The sequence below is a fragment of the Xiphias gladius genome, chromosome 1 (assembly GCF_016859285.1).
Source record: "Xiphias gladius isolate SHS-SW01 ecotype Sanya breed wild chromosome 1, ASM1685928v1, whole genome shotgun sequence".
Taxonomy (NCBI): domain Eukaryota; kingdom Metazoa; phylum Chordata; class Actinopteri; order Istiophoriformes; family Xiphiidae; genus Xiphias; species Xiphias gladius.
The window spans coordinates 35,066,187-35,086,587 of NC_053400.1; the positions used below are offsets into that span (position 1 = coordinate 35,066,187).

Here is a 20,401-nt window from a genome sequence, read left to right on the forward strand (position 1 = left end):
ACGGTGTGTGTGTGGGACTGAGTCTAAATAAACTAGTGTGTGTTTTGGTGGTGATGAAGGAACATGTCACCCAGAGCAACAGAGTGACTCACCAATGTGGTTTAATGGTTTCTGGAGACGGTGGAGCTCTGAGGCTCAGAGGAACCAGATTCATCCCAGGACGTGACGGAGACAGTCAGTGTTGGTTTGAGTCTGAACGTGAGGTTTAATGACAAGAAGAAAAACACAGAAAATCACCAGATTTATTCTTGAAAAATACTCTTTCCGATTTTGATTCTGTGTCCAGCAGCTCCTTCAGATCCTGCAGCTCACTGTTTAAAACACATACAGGTTACAACTGAGCGTCACATCAACGACGACTAAAACTCAGTGTCTGGGGGAGATTTATTATTAAACTGTAACTGTTAAACTATTCATGGACAGAATCAATTTAAAGTGTCGCTGCTGCTCTTCTTAAATCTTTACAGGAAAACCACTGTAGTATTGCTGCCATCTGCAATTAATACTATGTAATCAATCGAAAGCTGTATCACATTAATCCTGCTGGAGGTGGACACTGAAAGATGGACAAATGACCCATGTTGGAACAAAGTGGAATTGTCCTTTAATGGAGGCCAGCCTGAGCCTGATGATGAGTGAGACTGCACAGCTTCACCTGCAGTCTGACTCACAGTCGCCTTTTAAACTGAGCTGGTAGAAGCTTTTTAAAGCCTCGTTTCTCATTTCTGCATCCACACGACCGACATGAATTTATTCTGTCAAAGCTGCTCGTATAAAATCTAAAAATGTGTTTTGTAAAGCTGCAAATATACAAATCTACAGAGCGGTTTGTTTTGAACGACCAAAGTGTGTAAAGAGAGCATAATGGACATTTATACGGTGTGTATCTGTCTATAACTGCCTTACATAACTCCCTTTCGTGTGTGTGTGTGTGTGTGTGTGTGTGTCTGTGTAGTTGGAGACAAACCATCAGACCGCCCGTAGGTTCATTACTCCACCAGCAGCATGTGTAGATGTCTGTGTGACGGTTTCTTTACATTTCAGTCTGTTGTGTGTCTTGTTTGCCAAAGAGTCTGTTTGCCTTAATGTCAGAGCTGCTCTCACACACTCCGCTTCAGCTCCGTGCGTCTGGTGAAAGTCCAGCAGCCGCTGCAGCAGTTTGCCTTCAGGCGGAAGGTCTGTTGTATGCTCCGCATGCAGGAGACGCACGACTCAACGACGACCAACGCGCGGAGAATGCGTAGCCCAAAGTTCATGTCATGACACCCACACACACCGGGGGAGGGGGCTGGGTTTATATCAGCATCAATAAAAATGTTTTAAAAAGTACAACTGCCTTGATAAATACGCACCGTGTGACCTGAACACTGAATCGATATTATCGATCTCAAAATACTGTGCATGGATTTGGCACGCCATCCAATAAATTTGGGTTTAATTACCTGAACGGCAAACGTTGGCACATTGTGTACGTGTCGTCCATATTTGTTTGCTTTTTCAGGCTCTTCCTTGTTATTTGGCACATCTGGAAGAATCCGACTTTCATGCCGTTGACTTGAACGGAAACTGATGTTTCTGAAAATTCCGGCATGACGCGAACGCAACGCAAAGACGCACCTACCAGTCAAGATTCCCCGCGTGAACACACCGAGTGGCACTGGCTGAGTGCGGTTACCTTCTTGTTTTCAAAGCTCTGGTTTTGCAGCCACGAAGAGTTCAGGCTGCAAAGCTGCATCCAGTCGTGCCGGCCCCGCTTCTGCATCACGCAGGTCCCAGTGGTGTCACGCATTTTCTGTTAGCCCCTGCTCACCTGAATTTAAGATGAAGCAAATGTCAGGCTGGTGCAGCCGGCTGCTTGTGATCCGAATCGTCTTTCCCGCCGCCTCATTGTACCACAGTCACTGTAATGACAGACAGAAACGCGTTGTTGCTTGTAGACGGACTTTTATTCTGTGAAGATTCTTGAACTGGAGCCGACACCGGAGCCGTTGGGAGGTGGGGTCATCGGCGTGGGTCCAGCACAGAAACTTAACACGTCTCGCCCATCGTCGCTGCGGTGCTTCCTCCAGCTGTCGGCATCGGCGTGGCTTCTGTCATTCTGCTTTATCTGAACACGGACGCAGGAATGTGCTGCAGAGCCTCGAGGTTTTGTTTCATCCGCGATTCAGGTCGTCGTGTGGAAAGTCAAATGAAACATCTGTCTTTGTGCCAAATGTTTGTCAGCCTCGGCCTCGGCCCGGAGAACTGAAAGTCAATGAATGTGAGGTGTGTTTTTCTGAATGAACTCTGCTTCAGTCAACGGGAGTTTAATGCAACGCAAGTGAAAAGTAGCTCAATTATTTACTCACCATACAGAACGCTAACAGTTTGACGGTGCGGGTACTTGAGACTCTGCACTTTTTGGACTGTCTCCGATGACCGAAGTTATTCATTACTTTGCAGATTCACAAAACCTAAAACACACTTGAAGTGCTGTGTGTTGCGTTGCTATAATCGGTACGTGAAGTTGTTAAACAGCACTAAACTGCACAGGTAAAAGAAGCAGGCCGTGACCTTGTGATGCTGCTCAACAGTGGTGGTACTTTTTTTAATACTTGGTGCTTCGAATACATCTCTAATGAATGCGGCACTTGTAATGGAGAATGATTAAATTGTGTTATTGCTGCTTTTTCTTAAGTAAAGAGTTGTGTGGATTCACTGCTCTGCACAACATACAGACACCATTTCAAAGCCAAAAGAGGACGGGCCGGTAAGAAAAGGGTCTCATGCACACGGGGGATGATACTGGCAACGTCAACACCATAACAATCCTGAGAAAAACGTTGTGACAGTGATGTGGGACAGTACAGGGATCAGTGGGTCACTCAGCTAACTTTGGGTTTAACCCCGGCTTTGTGGTCTCACGCTTCAGACTGAGCTGTGTTACCTCAGTGCCGGAGTCTGCAGACCTGTAAGAAGCGGACTCTGATCGGGCTGGTCTTTGGTCCCTGTGAAGGTGTGGGTCCAACTCTGACAACAGAACAGGAAGACGTTTATTTGTAATTTCCAAGAGAAGAGAAGGACAAAAGAAGGTTTTCAGTACCTTGTAAAGGCCCAGTCGGTATTTTTACCAGCTCAGTGCCAGTCTGTGCCAAACAGGTGTGGCTGCATTGGTTGCACAGAATATCACGCACCAGCTGTGGCGACCTGAGCAGACGACTGGCACAGCTGTAAAACAGCGTACGTGGCTCGAGATTGTTACTGCACTTTGGAACAACTCCTCAGCTGATACGAAACGAGGGCCAAGCGAGGTGCAGGTTTACTCTGGATATTTCCAGTTCGGAAGACTCTACTTTTTACTTTTGTACTTGTCTAACAGCTGGAGTTACTGGTTTAAATTTTCCATTCAGCATGAGAAGCGCTCACACAGTACTGCTGCTGTTGGGGCAAGAAGGTCTTGGCTTGGTCTACATCCACATCCGGCACTGACGTTTGAGCTCATTGTGAGCAGAAGAAAGACAAAACAAAAACCTCAGCTCTGCTTCATATAACGAGAAGCCACGTCGCAGGAAACGTCTGTAAATGAATACGGGAAACATCTGTACAATGGGATTGACTCAGCAGTCCAACCTGTACGGAGGCAGCTTGCACAGTCCTGATCTGAATGAACTGGGTACATCCCGGACCAAAGTCATCAGTCCATCTACAATGATAAAAACCGTTGGCACAGAGGCGTAGAGACCATACACAGGTAAAGCATATCAATTTAAACATTGATCCCTTTAAAACGTGTTGAATAATTGCCTCCACACAGCAGAGCCCTACGTTATCAGCGGATTTCCTTATGGCAGCCTGGCCCGGACCTGGATCAGTGTGTGGACGCGGATCCTTGACAGTGGCTGAGCGGTGGAGAAGCGACAGACTCTTAGGACCACGGGCCTAGATTCACCCCGAACACCTGAATAAACGGTCACTGCAGCGGAGCTCGGGATTCAGAGTCGTCGGTCTTAACCATGACCTGCCTCAGTCTCCCGCGCTGACCCTGGACCTCTACCTGACCCGAGCCCGGACTCCGACCACGGAGGGTGGTTCTCCAGTGCGCGGTTCTTCCAGGGCAGCGTGTCCCAGCGGGATGGAGAACTGAAATGTGGAAATGTCTTCCGGACGGCGGTGAGTCAGCACCGACGCCTGTTAGCTTAGCATGCTATCACCCTCAGGTACCCGGTCACCTGTTTAGCCGCCAACAGCTCGGCTCGCTATTGCGCATGGTCACCTGTCCGTGACGCTAGGCGCACAGGTAGAGTGGCTGCTGGCGCTAGTTAGCATGTTAGCACCGGTTAGCGGGTGGCGGTTTGGGAATGTTACTGCCTGAGGCGGTATTCGGGGGGGCGGGTGGCTTTAGTTCGGCGGTTCTGGTTCTGGTTCTGGTTCTGGTTCCTGTGCGTTTGGGCACTGAGTGCTGAGTGTTTGGCCTCTGGTTTAGTGGTTTAGTGGTTTTGGCGGTTCAGCCAGGTGAGGGCAGAGTCAGTGATTCAGCTAGCTTTCGGTTAAAACACAACAGCGGTCGAACCAATAATCGATAACTAGCATCACAGTGACCGTTATCTAGATTAAAACCAGGATTTTAACAGAAATCATCGACCACGTTGCTGGACGGGTTTGTCACGGAGCGGCTGCTGATCTGCTGATTATTTCCTCGATTAATCGATTCATTGATGTGTGTGGGAAAAAACCAAAAAAAGACCATCACGGTTTTCAAAATGCTTGAGACCAACCCCCAAAGAGAGTCAGTTTACTGTGAAGCTGGAAACAGCAAGCGTCCGGCATTTCTGCTTGAAAAATAACTGAGACGATCAGTCGATCGATCGACCAGCTGTTGCAGCTTTAGCAGAAACCTCCCTCGTGTCTTCCTAACTGAAGAGCACAGGAGGCGGATAGCCTGCTCATCCGGACTTAGTGACCCACGGGTGAGAAGCGGTGTGCGAAGGAGAAGCTCTCAGACCTGTGATGATGCAGCGAGAAACTTGCATCAAACCGAGTCTCTTGCAGCTGCTGCTGCTTTTCAAAGATCAGCTCAGTTTAACGCTAAATGTTAAATGAGCGCTCTGAATTCAGCGGGAAGAACCGTGCCAGCAGCTGACGGGGAAAACAAGTAGGCGTCCTGTTACTTCGCTTAATTGACTTTCTACAACTGAAAAAATAAACAAAAAAATCTTGCGCACAAAGCACCGTTGGCGTTTCCTGCATTGGTCCACTCCATGTGTCAGTGAGGGAAGACTAACGAGGTGTCAGTCGAAACTCAGAGTGCTCGGGAGGGAGTTTAAAGAAAAGGGTCAAATGAGTTTGCATTCAGAAGTGTAGATGGCAACTTTATGGTAGATCTTTGTCCGAGGTTTTGGTTTTTAGGGGGAAGGGGAGAGTTGGTGGATCTGAGGTCTCTCCCAGAGACAGATCTCTGCAGGATGTAAATGCTAAAGTCTGGAGCAAGTTCGCCACAGCTTCATGGGTAAATTCACAGGGAAGATGTGGCTAATGGGGGTGATGGTGGACTTTTCTTTCTCCGGCTCGGACTCCGGCAGCAGTGTTCTCAGGGAGCTGTAGCTGATTTATAAACTTGTCGGGGAAACCTGAGAGCAGTCCATTGCAGTATTCGGGACAAAAGCCTGCACCTGGTCTCTGTATCGGGGAGAAAGAGGACCTCCGTCTGGGCCTGCCATGTGTTTCTATTACATTCTAGTCACAGAGCTGAACATCCACTTTTTCCAGGAAAATAGAAACCTGGGGATGTTTGGAAAACCCAGAATGTCATTCAACACTGACTGTTGTTATAAAGTTTCCAAGTTTTCCAAGTTGCTTCCAGGAAATGTCAGAACCACGTCGTGAACCAAAATGAAAAAGTGTCATTAGCAGATATATTAGTTTGTCGTGATGTTACTTTGCAAAATAAAAAATAAATGCAAATCCTTTCTTTGTGGAGCAGACTGGATATTGTTTCATCCTGATGGTTGGAGGGGGGGTGTTTTTTGTGTCTTACCCCACCTCTCCACACCACCCTCTGACTGACACCAAGTACAGTGTCCTGGGCTCTGACTTTCAGCTCCTCCAGTAAAACTCTCTCTGATTTTGTCTTTTGTTTTGTCTTTCCACAGTTTCCCCTGCGGCCGCATGTGTCGTGTAACTCTAGCCTGTAGCAGAACATCCTGAACCGTACACATACTGTAGGAGGTAGGAAAGTGATCAACCCTGGGACCAGAAGTTACTGTGGTGCTTGCTGCTGATGCCACTGGGCTTTTTACATCGAATGTGTTAAATCTGCAGTACGTATTCATGGGAAGCAGCTGCTTTAAATCAGGCATGGCAGTTTAAAGACTTTCACAAGCCGAGCACCTGGTTCCTATTTGGTTTGATCAGTGTTATGGCCTTGTACAATACAGCTGAAAATTATTAGTTGATTAATTGTTAAACATCAGATAATCCCTCAGTCGCCAAGCAGAAATGTCAAACATTCACTGGCTGCAGCCTCAGTTGTGAGTCATTGCTGCTTTTCTTTGTCTGACATGATCAGAAACTGAATATCTCTAGGTGTTGGACTGCATCGCCCTTGGTTTTCAGAAAAATTTTAAATTCAAATTTAAAGACCCAACGTTGCTGAGAAAGTAATAGACAGATTAGTCGATAATTAATCCTTCGTCAGAGCCCCCCATGTTCAGTATTGATCTGTTCAATAATACAACTACAGGGTATCTTGAAATAACATTTTTCCTCCTTGTTTATTGTAATGGTAATAATTTCGAACTTTTCTGTATTTGTAAAGTTTGTGCACAGAAATGGTCAAACTGTCAGTACGCTGCAGTGTACACTGTTAGGGCACACCTCTTATTCTCCAGCAGGTGGCGGTCTCCTGTCAGTGGGACGCTCTTCCTCAGTGTTACTGGTGGTAGTGGAGGTTTAAAAATCCAAAAGATCGACATAAAAACTTAGAGAGATGGCTGACGTGGTGTAAAGTAACAACACGTCAGTAACTTTATCTGTCCCGACCCCCTCCTGTGATAAATAGCCATGTACTCCAGGAAGAAAAATCCCACACCACAGTGTCCTTAACAGCAGTTACTGTGTATCTGTAGATTACTAATTAATCAAAATACCGCTGCACGGCTGACTACCAGCCTTCTAGCAGTGTTTTCCTGCAGAAAACCTTGCAGCCTCATGTTCTTAGGACGAGGTTTGGATGTAATGGAAACGCCACCTGTCCTGCAGACTTGGAACGTGACACATCTGTTTTACAACAACTGTCCTCAGATCTGTGGCTCCTCTAACCCCTCAGCTGTTGTTGTTGCTCAGAGTTGATCCTCTGAATCACAGCCTTGCCCTCCGTCAGGCTTCTCAAACAGTCCACTTGGCCCTGAGCCTCAGTGAAGGCACATACCCACAGCTCAGCAGTCTGGAGGGTTTACTGTGAGGCTGCATTTCTGCTGTGTCAGACACCGAAGCTTGAACCTCACTCCATTTTTAAACATCTTGACGCTCCTCACAGTGCTCCGTTTGTCTACTGGAGGAGCTGGATGATTTAATCCAGAGCAGAGCACAGACATTTAGTCAGTTTTCATTACTACTGCAGACTGTAGACTGCTTCTGCAGTGTTTTGTGTGGTAGGCCCGTTGAGTGGTTCATTTGATTGACTGTTCCTGATGTAAGTCGTGATTATGTGTTGGTCTGTTGTTGATCATCTGATTACCAGACAAATGTTTTCAATATACTGCTCTAACAGAATGTGGTCAAAATAGGTCATTTACTGTCGGTGCAGACTTGCTGCATTAAGGTCGCTACAAATTATTAATATTAGTTAGCCTTTTGATTATTTTTATAGATCGTCATTTAGCACATAAAATGTCAAATAAGCAAAATTGTAGGGGTGTAAAGAGGAACATCACGTAGGTGTGAGGCTATTTTAAAAGCGCCATTATTGAAAAAAATGATTCAAAAACATAATGTTACCCACTCAAGATGATTAAAGGTGCAATATGTGAGTTTTTGCTATTGCTGCATAGCCAATTGTTAGCATCATCGGGCCGTCCCGTCCCTTTCTGATTGTGAGTCGCTGTAGCGTCCGGTCTCCCATGAAGAAGTAGCTCTGCTCAGAGGACGTGCTCTAACCTCTTGGTGACCGACCATCAGCACCACCCCCTCCCAGCGAGAAACCACGTTTGGCTTGGTCAGAGTGACTCTCTGCTTCATTTCTCTTCATTCTTTTCGGTGTGACACGGTGTTCATGTCAGCTGTTCTGTTTTACTGCTTTAGCTAATCAGCAGTGAAAGACGTCCCATCGATGTCATGTTAGCAGAAGTTTACGTAGCATTTGTCATGTTGATCAATGAAACATGTTGATTTATAGTTGTTATTTCTGTAAGCTGACTTATGACAACCTGTACAGCTGCAAACGTCTTATCCATACTGGAGACATTTTTTGTGTCTCTGTCACAGGATCTACAGTGAGATAGTTTCTCTATGATTCAACGCATTGAAAATATACTTCACATAATAAAAGACAGCATTGCCCAGCTTTAGTGTTAAACACATGACATTTACACTTCAGTCCCATTTAGGAATGGAACTGTGCAAAGTCACAGGGACGAGGCTTGTCATGATGGTCGGGTGGTTAGAAGTGTAGCAAAGCTTTAGAAAGAGAAACAAACTGATGCAAGTGGTTATTCGTCCCATGTGATTGAAGAGCGCAGCACGCTGTCATTATGTCTCCCTGAAGGCTCTGTGTTACTTTCCTCCGGCAGGACTGTGGTTTTGTCTTGCTGGTTCATGGAGCTGCAGGCCTGGACTTGAATCAGCGTCTCTCAGACCAGAGGACAAAGGATGGTAAGAGATGGATGTTTATGTGCTGCAGGTCAGCTGGGTCACTACGGCTGTCTCTCTTTCTTTCTGCTCAGCAGCTAAATGGATGTAATTGTTTGTGTAGCACGCAGCCTACCTGGGCCTGGTGGGTGTAAATCAAAGGTTAATTGTTAGTTTTGTCAGACAACAGGCCAACCATAAGCAGCAGACTGAGGGAACACACCCTCTCAGACTCTGGTTCAGCTGCTTAACTCGGAGCTTCTCTTCTCCCTATAACTCTCACACTGTCCTCCTGCTCTGCCCTTCTCAGTACACCTGTTGATGTAATGTGAAGATGCATTAACTGCACGTGTCGATAGACTGTTCTGGTCATATAAGCTCTGACATTTCTGATCAGGACAGTGCAGATATAGAGATCCACTCTGATTCTGTCACACCAACCCGTCTTCTCAGCTCACTGCTGAGGTTCTCTGCCTCACTGAGTTCACCTAGGGCTGAGCAAAACATGAGCACTGATTGTGATGGAAACATTTCTCATGTACTGCTGATAGGATGTTTCTTTTTAATACCGACTGCCAGTCGCGTGCGGAACCAAGCTATTTCTAACCAGTCACGTGTCTTTTCTTCAGGAATAGAGAGCCCAGGTGGGAAAATACTTTTTATGAGTTGAAATCTTTAGGAATCTCAAGATTTGATTCAGATCCTCGATGTCATGATTTGATTCAAAATGGATTCTCGATTTTCGATTCAAAGCCATTTCTTGATTCAAGATAGAAGCCGCTAGTTTCAGGCTCGTACTCCATTGCGCCGCGTGCCGAACCATTCACTCGTGTCCTTACGCTGCTAAATCATAATTGGCAAAAAACATGAACTGCATTCATTTGTAGGCATGTTACAGTCTTCTCCCTGTATGAAAATAATGAAATGAAAGCATCATGTGCTGTAATTACACTTCATTTGCAAGAACAGAAGTTGGCCGGTCTGTTGTGGAGTAACTGGGGGAAGAAAGGAAAAATAAGCAGAGCGCTCAGTTGTGCTGTTACTAACATTGTGTCTGCAGTAGTGGAGAACGGTCTCCCTGCTGCAGTGTTAGTACCAGAGCAACTCAACGCTGAACGGACCCAGTGCTTTGGAAATGAAAAGGCGGTGGAGTTCTTTTCTTCTCCTCATCAGCGTTGGTCGAAGTGTAGTCGAGTGCTGCAGTGTGGTTGACCGGAGCTGGAGTTCGGTGCTCCTCTCCACTAATGCTAAGTGTGTGAGTGGTGGCGTTTTGTCTGTAAAGCTTCTTATGTGAATTGATTTTTTTTTTCCCCTCCCACTCCCAATACCTTGGTACTCTTATCCTCTCTGTGGCCAAACAGGACTCTGCAAATTTAAAGTCTGACACAGAGCAGACTGGCGGTGTAGTAGGTTGTTAACTCTGCCAAAATGCTGTGCCAACAAAGATGAGAAATACAAATATCAAAATGTTTTTTAATCCTACTTCTTCAATCAGTCAGATTTCATCAGCCTGGAGAAATTTGGTCAAAAGAACAGTTAGATATATTTTGATGAATTTGAACCCACCCGATCTCTTCTTTTCTGACTCTTGCTGTGATGGTCTTCTGTATCTGAGCAACAGGAACATAAACATGTATTTTATTATTTTATAATAATGACAATACTGCCATTAAGTCAAACTCGGTTGTACTTTTATAGTAGAATATATATACACGGAATATTGACATGCACACAAACTTCTAAAGAGGCTGTGAGAATTTTTTTCTTTGACTTGATTTCTTTTATAAAAGTCCCAGTGAGGTGTGAAATACTTTCTACAGTTTTGAGTGCAGAAGGTTTAAATTTTTACAGTTGGATATTGCACAGTGTTGTTTTCTCCAACAACATGGATCACATTGTCAGTGGCATTAAAACATGGCACCATTCTCTGTTTGCATTTTCTGTATAATAGCAATCTGAGTGAGCGGTGCAACCATAAGCAACAGTGTCACACCTGTTTTTACTGATCGTTGATCAATAATCAATCCTCCAGCCACAGGGGAATGTGGCTGCCCGGTTGGGAGGTCCTCGTCTTTCTTTGGAAACAGAGCGGCAGGCCCCCGGACCAGCCGGCCAAGAATGAAGTTATTCTGTGAGGGCTTAGCTCCAGGCCTGGCCCTCCTCCTCATTGGCTGCCTGTAAATTGTTCTCTGAGGTGGAAAACCTGCTCACATTCTTCTCTGATGAGCTGTGTTGTCGCTCAGAAAGCTCTGCCTGCCTGCCTGTCAGTCTGACCCCAGAGCAGTAATTTTCCATCAGAGCAGAGGGATGTGGTGTTTTATAGATGTGTTGTCATCCTGCCGATGCCTCAGTCCCCCTCAGCTCACACAGCACCAGTAATTATACAGAACAAGACACAAAATGGCCCACCAAGGCAGGCTGAGCTGGATAATCACCACTCTCCACTCAGCCAGTGGGAGGTTGAGGCTCTCTGCATGTGACTACATGCTGGATGTCCTGTCCTCACTGCACAGTCTTTAAACCACAACCAAAAGATTTCACACACTGTTGTGTTTTTTCACACATATGAAATACAAAGTGATTATGTAAAAGATCATAAGAGAGAAACGCAGGAAAACCCTCCTGGGGATCAAATCAAACACACTGCAAGATCAACATGTAATCGAAAAACAGTGTCACACTTTACACAGAAGCAATAAATAGCAAAGGCAAATAAAATAAGGGATTCACAAATGTATATATGTCTCTGTGTGTATATACACACACACACACGCATATATATACCGGCATTGCCCACAAAAATCCGGTTCAAGAGACTTCATATATTTTTGAACCTGTATAATTTATAGTTAACTGGGATCAGATTGAGAGTTTGAAGTCTTTAAGTCAGCTCAACCAGTTCACCCTCCTGCCCTCGCCCTTTTCTCTGCATATTAAACAGTCATATGAAAGGAGCCTGGTTTGGGACCATTGAAGCTGTAGACAGGTTGAAGTGTGGGGTTTAGGAGCCCTCCAGGGAGGCATGGCGAGCACCTCAAAGGTTTGGATTCAATGCAGACTCCACAGAGGCCCCTCCAAGGCCAGGGTTCACAACTAGACTGGAGCTGTTTTTAAAGGTCCTCTGCACCACAACAGAACAGCGGGACAAAATATTCACTCACAGCAAGAAAAGAGACGACAGGGAGCCATTTTAATGCAGACGGGGAAGGTAAATGGCTTCGAGGGTGCAGAAGAAAAAGATGCTGGAAGAACACCAGAAAGAGCGAGGGAGAAAGCAAACATTTTCTTCGAGTCAAGGATGAACTGATTAGATTTTGGTGGTCAAAGGTCAAGGTCCCTGTGACCTCACGTCCGTTCCGTTCTTGTGAACGCGATATACAGTGGCATGAAAAGGCTTGGGGCCCCCCCCATGTCAAAATTTCTGTTACTGTGAATAATTAAGTGAGTTGTAAAGTTGAAACATTCTTCTCAACATTTTAAGCCAGATTAGTGTATTATTTTTGATTTGTACAAATTAAAAGTGAAAAAAAATGCCAGGAGCATCATACAAAAGTTTGGGCACCCAAGAGATTTGAGCTCTCAGATAACTTTTACCAAGGTCTCAGACCTTAATTAGCCTGTTAGGACTGTGGCTTGTTCAGTCATCGTTAGCAAAGCCCAAGTGATGCAAATTTCAAAGCTCTTCAAAAACTCTGACTGCTCAAAACTTTTCCTAACAATCAGCCGCCATGGGCTCCCCTATGCAGCTGCCCAGCACTCTGAAAATTAAAGAAGCAAATTCTGGAAGCAAACATCACGTCTGTAAAAAAGCTGAAGATGAAAAGAGGATGGCTTCTATAACAGGATAATGATCCTAAACACACCTCAAAATCCACAATGGGCTACCTCAAGAGGTTTTGCCATGGCCCTCACAGTCCCCCAAGCTAAACATCATGGAAAATCTGTGGATAGACCTCAGAAGAGCAGTGCAGGCAAGATGGACCAAGAATCTCACAGAACTAGAAGCTTTTTGCAGGAAGAATGGGCAAAAGTCCACCAAACAAGAACCGAAAGAGTCTCAGCTGCGACAACAAGCGTTTACAAGCTGTGATACTTGCCAAAGGGGGCGTTACCAAGTACTGACCATGTACCTTTTCCTTTTTTGTTATTTTGAAACAAAGAAATGGAAATAAAAAGTAACCCTGCTAAAAATATTAAAAAATGTTTCATCTTTAACTTCATGCCTTTTTAGAGATCAGTTCATTTTCTACTCACTTAACTATTTACAGTAACAGAGATTTTAACCAGGGATGCCCAAACTTTTTCACGCCACTGTATCAGGAACACCTGGAGGGAATTTCATTACATTTGGCACAAACGTCCACGATGAACTGATTAGAATTTGAAGGTCAAGTTCACTATGACCTCACAAAACATGTTTTGACCATAACTCAAGAATTCATACGCTAATTATGACAAAATTTCACACGTGTCTAATTAGATCAAATGTGAGATGCCTGATCCATGTAACAAGGTCAGTGTCGGGCCGATACCTATGTTGCATATAATATCTGTGACATCATAATGTTTCCGGCCATTATTCAACGGCATAACTCAGGAACAGGAGGGCAGATTGTGACCATATTTCACATTTGGCCGGATACTGAATTGGTGACACTATTCTTGGGTATCCAAAAACCATTGGAAACCTAGTGGTCAGAGCTGTCTGACCCCTGAGCTTTTGTCTCACAGGGATTTGCTTTTATATACGTTTACCTCATTATTTAAAAATTATGGCCACGTTCAATATGAACATTTGACCCTGTAACATTAAATATACGACAGTTTAAATTACCTTGCAGTAAGCAAGGTAATTTAAACTTCCCCAAACCCCAGGAACACTTGGATAAGCCTACTAGGCAACATAAATATGCGCTATCTAATGTTAGAGTGAGCTGCCATGCTAAGTGGCTAATGCTAGGTTATTTACTTGCTTCAAAGGATACACAATGTTTGATGTCAACGAATGATAAGTAAATGTTTACCTGCAGAGTTTGCACGTTACCTTCTAGGGGTCGTCCTTTACCCTCTCAAAATGATTCCTCACTTTGGATTTTCTGCCCGACATATGTAGTTATGATCTAAGAACTGCAGGGACCAGCCGTGTAAATGATGTCTGTCCTTGACTGACTGAGTGACTTCATTTTGCCACTTCCTGTGTATTTTTATGGCCTGTGACCAAACGACCAATCCGAACTTGGTCAAATAAGACTGTTTTCATCAACTAAAATTTGGTCGACTGTTAGGGGGTAGCCTTTAAGTCTGCACTGCGTTACCACAACAATAAATGACAAAAATAAAAGCAGGCACTCACTCTGACATCTTTACAGGCTAATTTTCATAATGCATTGAACTAAATGTAACACAAATTTCTTCCTAAAGTAGGAAAAACAACTAGGAAGATGGTCGGCAGTAAAGTGAAATATAAATGATTTGTAGTTAAGTTGGCCAAGTCATGCAAAGTGCAGCACAAACGAGCATTAAACAAAAATGTGAAGCGAATGCTGCGTGTATAAGCCTATAGAAACAAATCTCTACATTATGGTTTGCCTGTGTAACTTAGCTTGTACTGTAACACATTTTGCATCAGTTATGGATAATAAAAAATACTTGAGGCTCCGAGGCATTTGTAGTGCAGATTTTCCCGGCTCGGTAGCAGCACGTCATTGTGTTTAGTTCTCCAGCCAACAGTCATTAATAATAAGTTCTGCCAGCATTGGCCCGGATGCTTGGAGCTGCAGGGTGCATTGGAGGAGTTCCACCTCTTCCTCCTTTTCTGTTCAGCTGAGCATCAAAAAAACAGAGGTAATGCTTATTGGCTCTCGACCTTCATGCTCGATTTGGAATCCACACATTCCTGCTACAGTACAACACAGGTCCTCCTGCCAACATCATGGTTTGATTCGCATGCCTGTGTAAAGAGCTGGGAAAGGCGGTTACTTACAATGGGATTGAATGAAATGGGGTCCACCCTGTATGTACAGTACAGAACACACACACGCACACACACCCACATATATAGAGTTATGTCTATAAGTATTGGGACAGTGACACAATTTTTGTAATTTTGACTCTCTACACCAACACGATGGATTTGAAAAGAAGATATCAAGATGTGATAGTATAGACTTTCAGCTTTCATTCTAATGTATATTATATATGTACACTGATTTACCTTGTCTAAAGATGGACCATTATGATTCTGATTAAAAACTCATGTCACCAGATGATTCTGTGTACTGATGTCTTTTCCCTAGTACCATACTTGTATAACACTACCTCAGTGGGCATACAGAAGTAGGACACAGTGTTACCAGAGATTTTCTGTACCAACTGAGAAGTCCGTGATAGTAGGAGTCACTAGCCCACCATGACTAAGTGAATGTAACTTACAGCGACATTATCGGAGAAACTCTATTTAACGTATTTATGTTGACAGTTATTTTCTATATTTTTATTGTGATATTTAAGTTAATAAACTATCTGTATTGGTAGGTATCGCAGATGCCTGATCCATGTAACAGGGTCAGTATCGGGGCCGATACCTATGTTGCGTATAATATCAGGTATCATGGATGTGATCGTCACGTCTCCCGTTTGTTGCTGTAGAATGAAATTCCACCTCCTCATTGACTGATGATTCAGTCAGTTTCCCACAGAGCTGATATGTTGTTGGTCTGAGTGTCTCTGAGGCACTCAGCTCTGTGTTTACTCTGAGTGTAATGGAGCACAGCTGTGTCCTGCAACACACACACACACACACACACACACACTCTCTCTCCTTACTGAGCTCCCTGTGCGACGCTCATTCATTCATTCATTCATTCTGATTCCCCTGGTGTCTTTTCCCCAGAGACACCTCAGAGTCCCTGTGTGACCACGGAAGACCCTCCAAGGTCAAAGGTCACTGATGCTAGAAGGACCACCTGCCACTTAGCATTAGCAGATTCAACAACATCCCACAGAACAGTAGCAACGTATCAGTGTTTCCAGGTTAAATTGAGTTGAATGTTCCACGTCTCTTTTTGTTATATTTAACTGTTAATAGTATCAAGGCCTTCCTCAACAGTCCCTAATTGTATCGATGGGCATTTTAGTTCCAGAGCACCTCTTTGTATTTATGTGACTGTGGTGAACAATACAACAGTAAGAGACTCTGTGACCTTAGAAGAGAGAGGCTCTCTTTTTCTGTTTTACATACACCTGGAGACTGTGTGTGTGAGTTCACATAGACAGAGGAAAATGTAAACTCAAAAACACACGGGTAACACTGATGCTCCATTAGTTATTTAGGTTTAGTTCAGGATTGTAAGGGGCAACAAACACCATCTGTGACACACAGGCAGAAGCTGTCAAGGTAAAGGTTGAGCCAATCCTGGTGGCAGACGTCACAGAAATGACTGCTATTCACGAGAGTTGACTTGTGTCCACACATTTAGCGCCTGCGTGGTCTTGATAAACGTCTCACGAGCGTGGCGGGTTGTGGTCCTGTCTTAAGACCGAACCACATTGTGATGGAAGTTGCCCTTATATACAGTATGTGTAGCAAGCAAATGAACATTTCCCAATCTGTAGTGACGGACCAAGGGGCTCTACTGTCTGCACACTCTATGATATAAAGTGTGACCTAATTAGTGATATATATTTAATCAAATCAAATTTTCCCAGATTCTATTAAATCTGTCCAGTTCCAGTCTGGAAGAGAGAAATTCCACTTCTCCATCTCCATATATATATATGCGTGTGTGTCTGTATTACATCAACCCTCTGTCTTCAGCCAATTTCTGGTGATAGCATTTTTTTTTTAACCTGCAGTTAACATTATCCAACACATACATTTGTCTCCAAATGTTTTAAGTCCCATGTTCATTTTCCTCAGCTATAATACCTTAAATGTAAGTGGAAGTTTTACCTTCAATGTTGTCTCCATACACTTCTTGAGCTCCTGCTAGTAAAGGCTAATAGAGAGGAAACCCCAAAGCACATGGAAGTGATCTGCTTTATTTGCTCCACATAATCTCCAACACGTTCTACCTTGATATTTTTCTTGTGCAGGTGTTATAAAAAAGTCTTTTAATATTTTTCCATCCATATTCTCTCTGACATAAGGAGCTAGTTGTTTTCCACCTTTGCTCATTAATCTCTCCCCATTCGTCTACTAATATCACCTTATTTGCCTCTTTCTCCCACTTCTCTTTTTTATATAAGGTATCATCTCCTTATAAATTTTTCATTCTTACTTAATTGATTGCAATTTCCAGTCAATTCCATACCTTTCTCTGATGGGTTGGTCTGGCCTATAATTAAAAGTAAGAACTTGTGCAAAAAGAAGAGAACTTGCTGAACAACCTTGTCGACAGCCACAATCTAGAGTGACAGAATTTCGAGAGACTCCCATTAATCTTGATTCTGCCGTTGGTTTATTATACAGAGCCTGCGTGGTCTTGATAAACGTCTCATGAAAATTAAACCTCTCCAGCGCCCAAATAAAAAGTCCTATCTAAGTCCCAATTTAGGCCCAGGGTGGGCATGGATATTAAGCAGGGTGTCCAACTCTCCCGCTAGTCTCCCCTTAACCAAAATGTATCTGCCCTCTTTGTCTCCAACCTCAGATAGTTTCTCGATAGACATCCTCCCTGATATCAGTATAGTCACCCATATTTTCTGATTTATATGATGAGGAAAATATTGGGTTAAAACCATTTAAGCTTGTCATGTTCATTCTTTGTTAGGTTAGTCTCTTGTAAGAATATTACCCCTATCTTTCTTCATCTTATTTAGTATCTTACATCTTTTAATTGGATTGAGCACTCCATTCACATTGTGAGAGGCTTTTTTTGTCGTGATTTTTTTCCAGACCCTCTATCTTGTTTCTTTCTCCAACCCTTCTTTCCATAGATAAACCTTATGCTGGAGAAACAGCAACTTCTAGTTCCAGTTTCTGCCTGAGGAGGGAGTCTGTGCGTTCTCGTCCGTTCCTTCATTCAATATTTTCCCTCCTTGAGCGCCCTTCTTGGTCCGTCAGCCTGGTTTCAAACTGCTTTTGGAGTTCCAGGACCTCCAGTGTAACGTCTTCTATGGTCTGAATACGTTCCTCCAATCCGCACTCTGTTTTATCAACGTCATCTGTTCTGCTGTTTGTCTTACTGATGTCGTCCTTAATTTCTTTAAGACTTTGAGACGACGAACGTCCCTTTTATCCAGTAAAACTGTTGCCAGGTGTGCCGTGCTTTGGGTGATCTGTTGTATTTCCTCTTTGTTTTGGGCTCGTCTCTCCCGCTAGCTTAGCAGGTAATCCTAGCTCAGTTAACTCTTCCAATAGTTCAGTCAGCTCTGTTGCTAGCTTTGTTTGCTCATCATCTTCCTCAATATGTAACTCCACTTTTTTAGCTGATTTCCTTTGTTTGCCTCTAGTCATAATCAGTGCCCTTTCCAACAAGATTTTACAATGTCCCACTTTTTTAAACTGTTGATTATACGGGGCTTTTATCAATGTCAATATCAATGTCGGGGAGCTCCCCTTCTATGGTGCTGCCATATTGGAGGTGCTGGAAGCGGTATGCCAAGATTTCATAACCGAACTATAAGCAGGACGCAGAATTTAACTTTAACTCTCTCTCTATATATATACACATATACACATATACAGTATACCTTAATTATAAGAAAAAGCAAAACCACAAGCACATGACAAATTGCCATACCGGTTAATGTTGAGATTTTACCTGCGAGCATTGCCGACTCACCTGTGCCTCTCAGTCACAGACTCTCTCTCTCTCCTGTCAGAACCGTTTCCTCTGACAGTATCTTTCAGTCTTTTTGAGCTCATCGTCTGTGATTCTCAGCTGTTTGACAGTTTCTCCCTGGTTCGTTTCTGCAGTGAAGACGTCAGGAGATGTTGTGAACTCTTTTTTTAAACATGTAAATTGTAATTTCTCATACTTGAATATAAGATGACCCCCACTTTTTCAAACCTCATGTCCAGAAAACATATATTCTTTCATTTGGTATACAGTTATAAATAGATAAACTTTTTTCTTTGATTTTACAGAGGAAGTTGTTTAATCTTGTCTCAACACAAGCCATGTTGCAGTGTTGTGCTTTGTCTCATTAAACTAACAGTGTTAACATTATCATTTAAGTCAGGATTCTGACAAGAAATTAGATGCCAACTTTATGTACTTGAAAGTGTTTGAAACTAGTTATTGAAACTCTGGTCTTATTCAGTGGTTGTGGTGGTGAAGGTGACGCCTGCTGTCTGTTACAGGTCCAATGAGCATGAAGGCAGGTTGGCCCTCACAGTGCAAATAACAGCAGGAATCAGCAGAATATTTGTCCGAAAGGACTGAGTGTCTGCAGAAATGTGTCAGACGTGTCGATTTGTCTTGAAGCCTCTCAAATCTTTCCAGTCCTCACCACAAACAGCAGACAGGGTTTGAGTCTATATCCCTCACAGCTGCCGTCTGATGAAATGAAAACACCTCGGTGTAGTCTAGATGTTTTTCTTTCTCTCCCTGGAACGTAAAGTTTCTGTTCTCCTTAGGTGTGTTGAGCGAATTTCTTGACCCTTGGGTCCTTTAAAAGCTTTTTAAACCACACTGTGAAGTTTCTAAAATAGCTGAGCTCTGACTTGCAAATAATCACTTTTTTCGTCCCTAACTTATGTTTTGCTTTTCCTTATGTCTGCGTGCATAAGTCTTCTGCATACTTACTCCAGGTGTTAATTGTCCCAAGTGTCCTTAAAATTATAACAGGCCAGATTTTCATTACTCAAAGCCCATTTTAGATTCTGTTAAGGGTCTGCATTTTTATGTATTTGCATTCAGTAACTACCTGTCTATGTATTTTTTTCCACTACTTTGGATGCATTGTCATGAAATTGTGCACAGATATTCATTCTCCTGAGTATATTTTATAGACCAGATTAATAATTGCTTAAAAATGGATAGATTAATTGATGCTATTATTGGTATAAATATTCTTAAAGCAGTGTTAATGTTTTTGCCACTTGGGGGCAGAGAGCCAAGCAGTAAACACAAGAGGAGATAAACACAGAAGGGATATACAGCCCCGTATACACTGATTTCCCAGCAGAAAGTAATTCTATTTTCACACTGACTTTCAAATAGCATCTCTAAAGTCCTGCTCTCAGACCAGCTCTCACTGTGGTGTAGGTATTGCAGGGTACTCTGCTGGACTATTTAAAGATTTGATTTCCAAAGAATGTCCTCTTAACTCCTGCCAGCATCCACTGTGTGTGTGTGAGAGTGTGGTTGTGAGTGTGAGTGTGATCAGCTGTTTGGTGAACTCAGGGAATCTGAGAGGGGTAGAGAGACATAGAGACACAGAGAAGCAAAGAGAGAGAGAGAGCAGGGGGTGGAGCTGTCTCAGCCCACAGGCTCATATTTTGTCAAGGACCTTCTCTCTGAACACATGCTGGTTGTTTTCTTCCTACTTTCCCTGCTGGAGCTCCACTGACTCTGTCTGTGGTCATCCAGAGGTTTGGAGTGTTCTTCGACATGCTCAGCTCGTCGTGGTC

General features: G+C 43.6%; 1 protein-coding gene across 1 annotated transcript in view; it reads left to right on the top strand.

The window, feature by feature from the left end:
- Positions 1-3,996: 3,996 nt before the first annotated feature.
- plekhg4 (pleckstrin homology domain containing, family G (with RhoGef domain) member 4) overlaps positions 3,997-20,401 on the top strand; it is a gene marked incomplete at its 5' end in the record, with an annotated part of 82,970 nt that continues 66,565 nt past the window's right edge. Inside the window, one exon of the mRNA XM_040137824.1 lies at positions 3,997-4,149. Within this exon, the coding sequence (XP_039993758.1) occupies positions 3,997-4,149 (153 nt within the window). The remainder of the gene's footprint in view (positions 4,150-20,401) is intronic.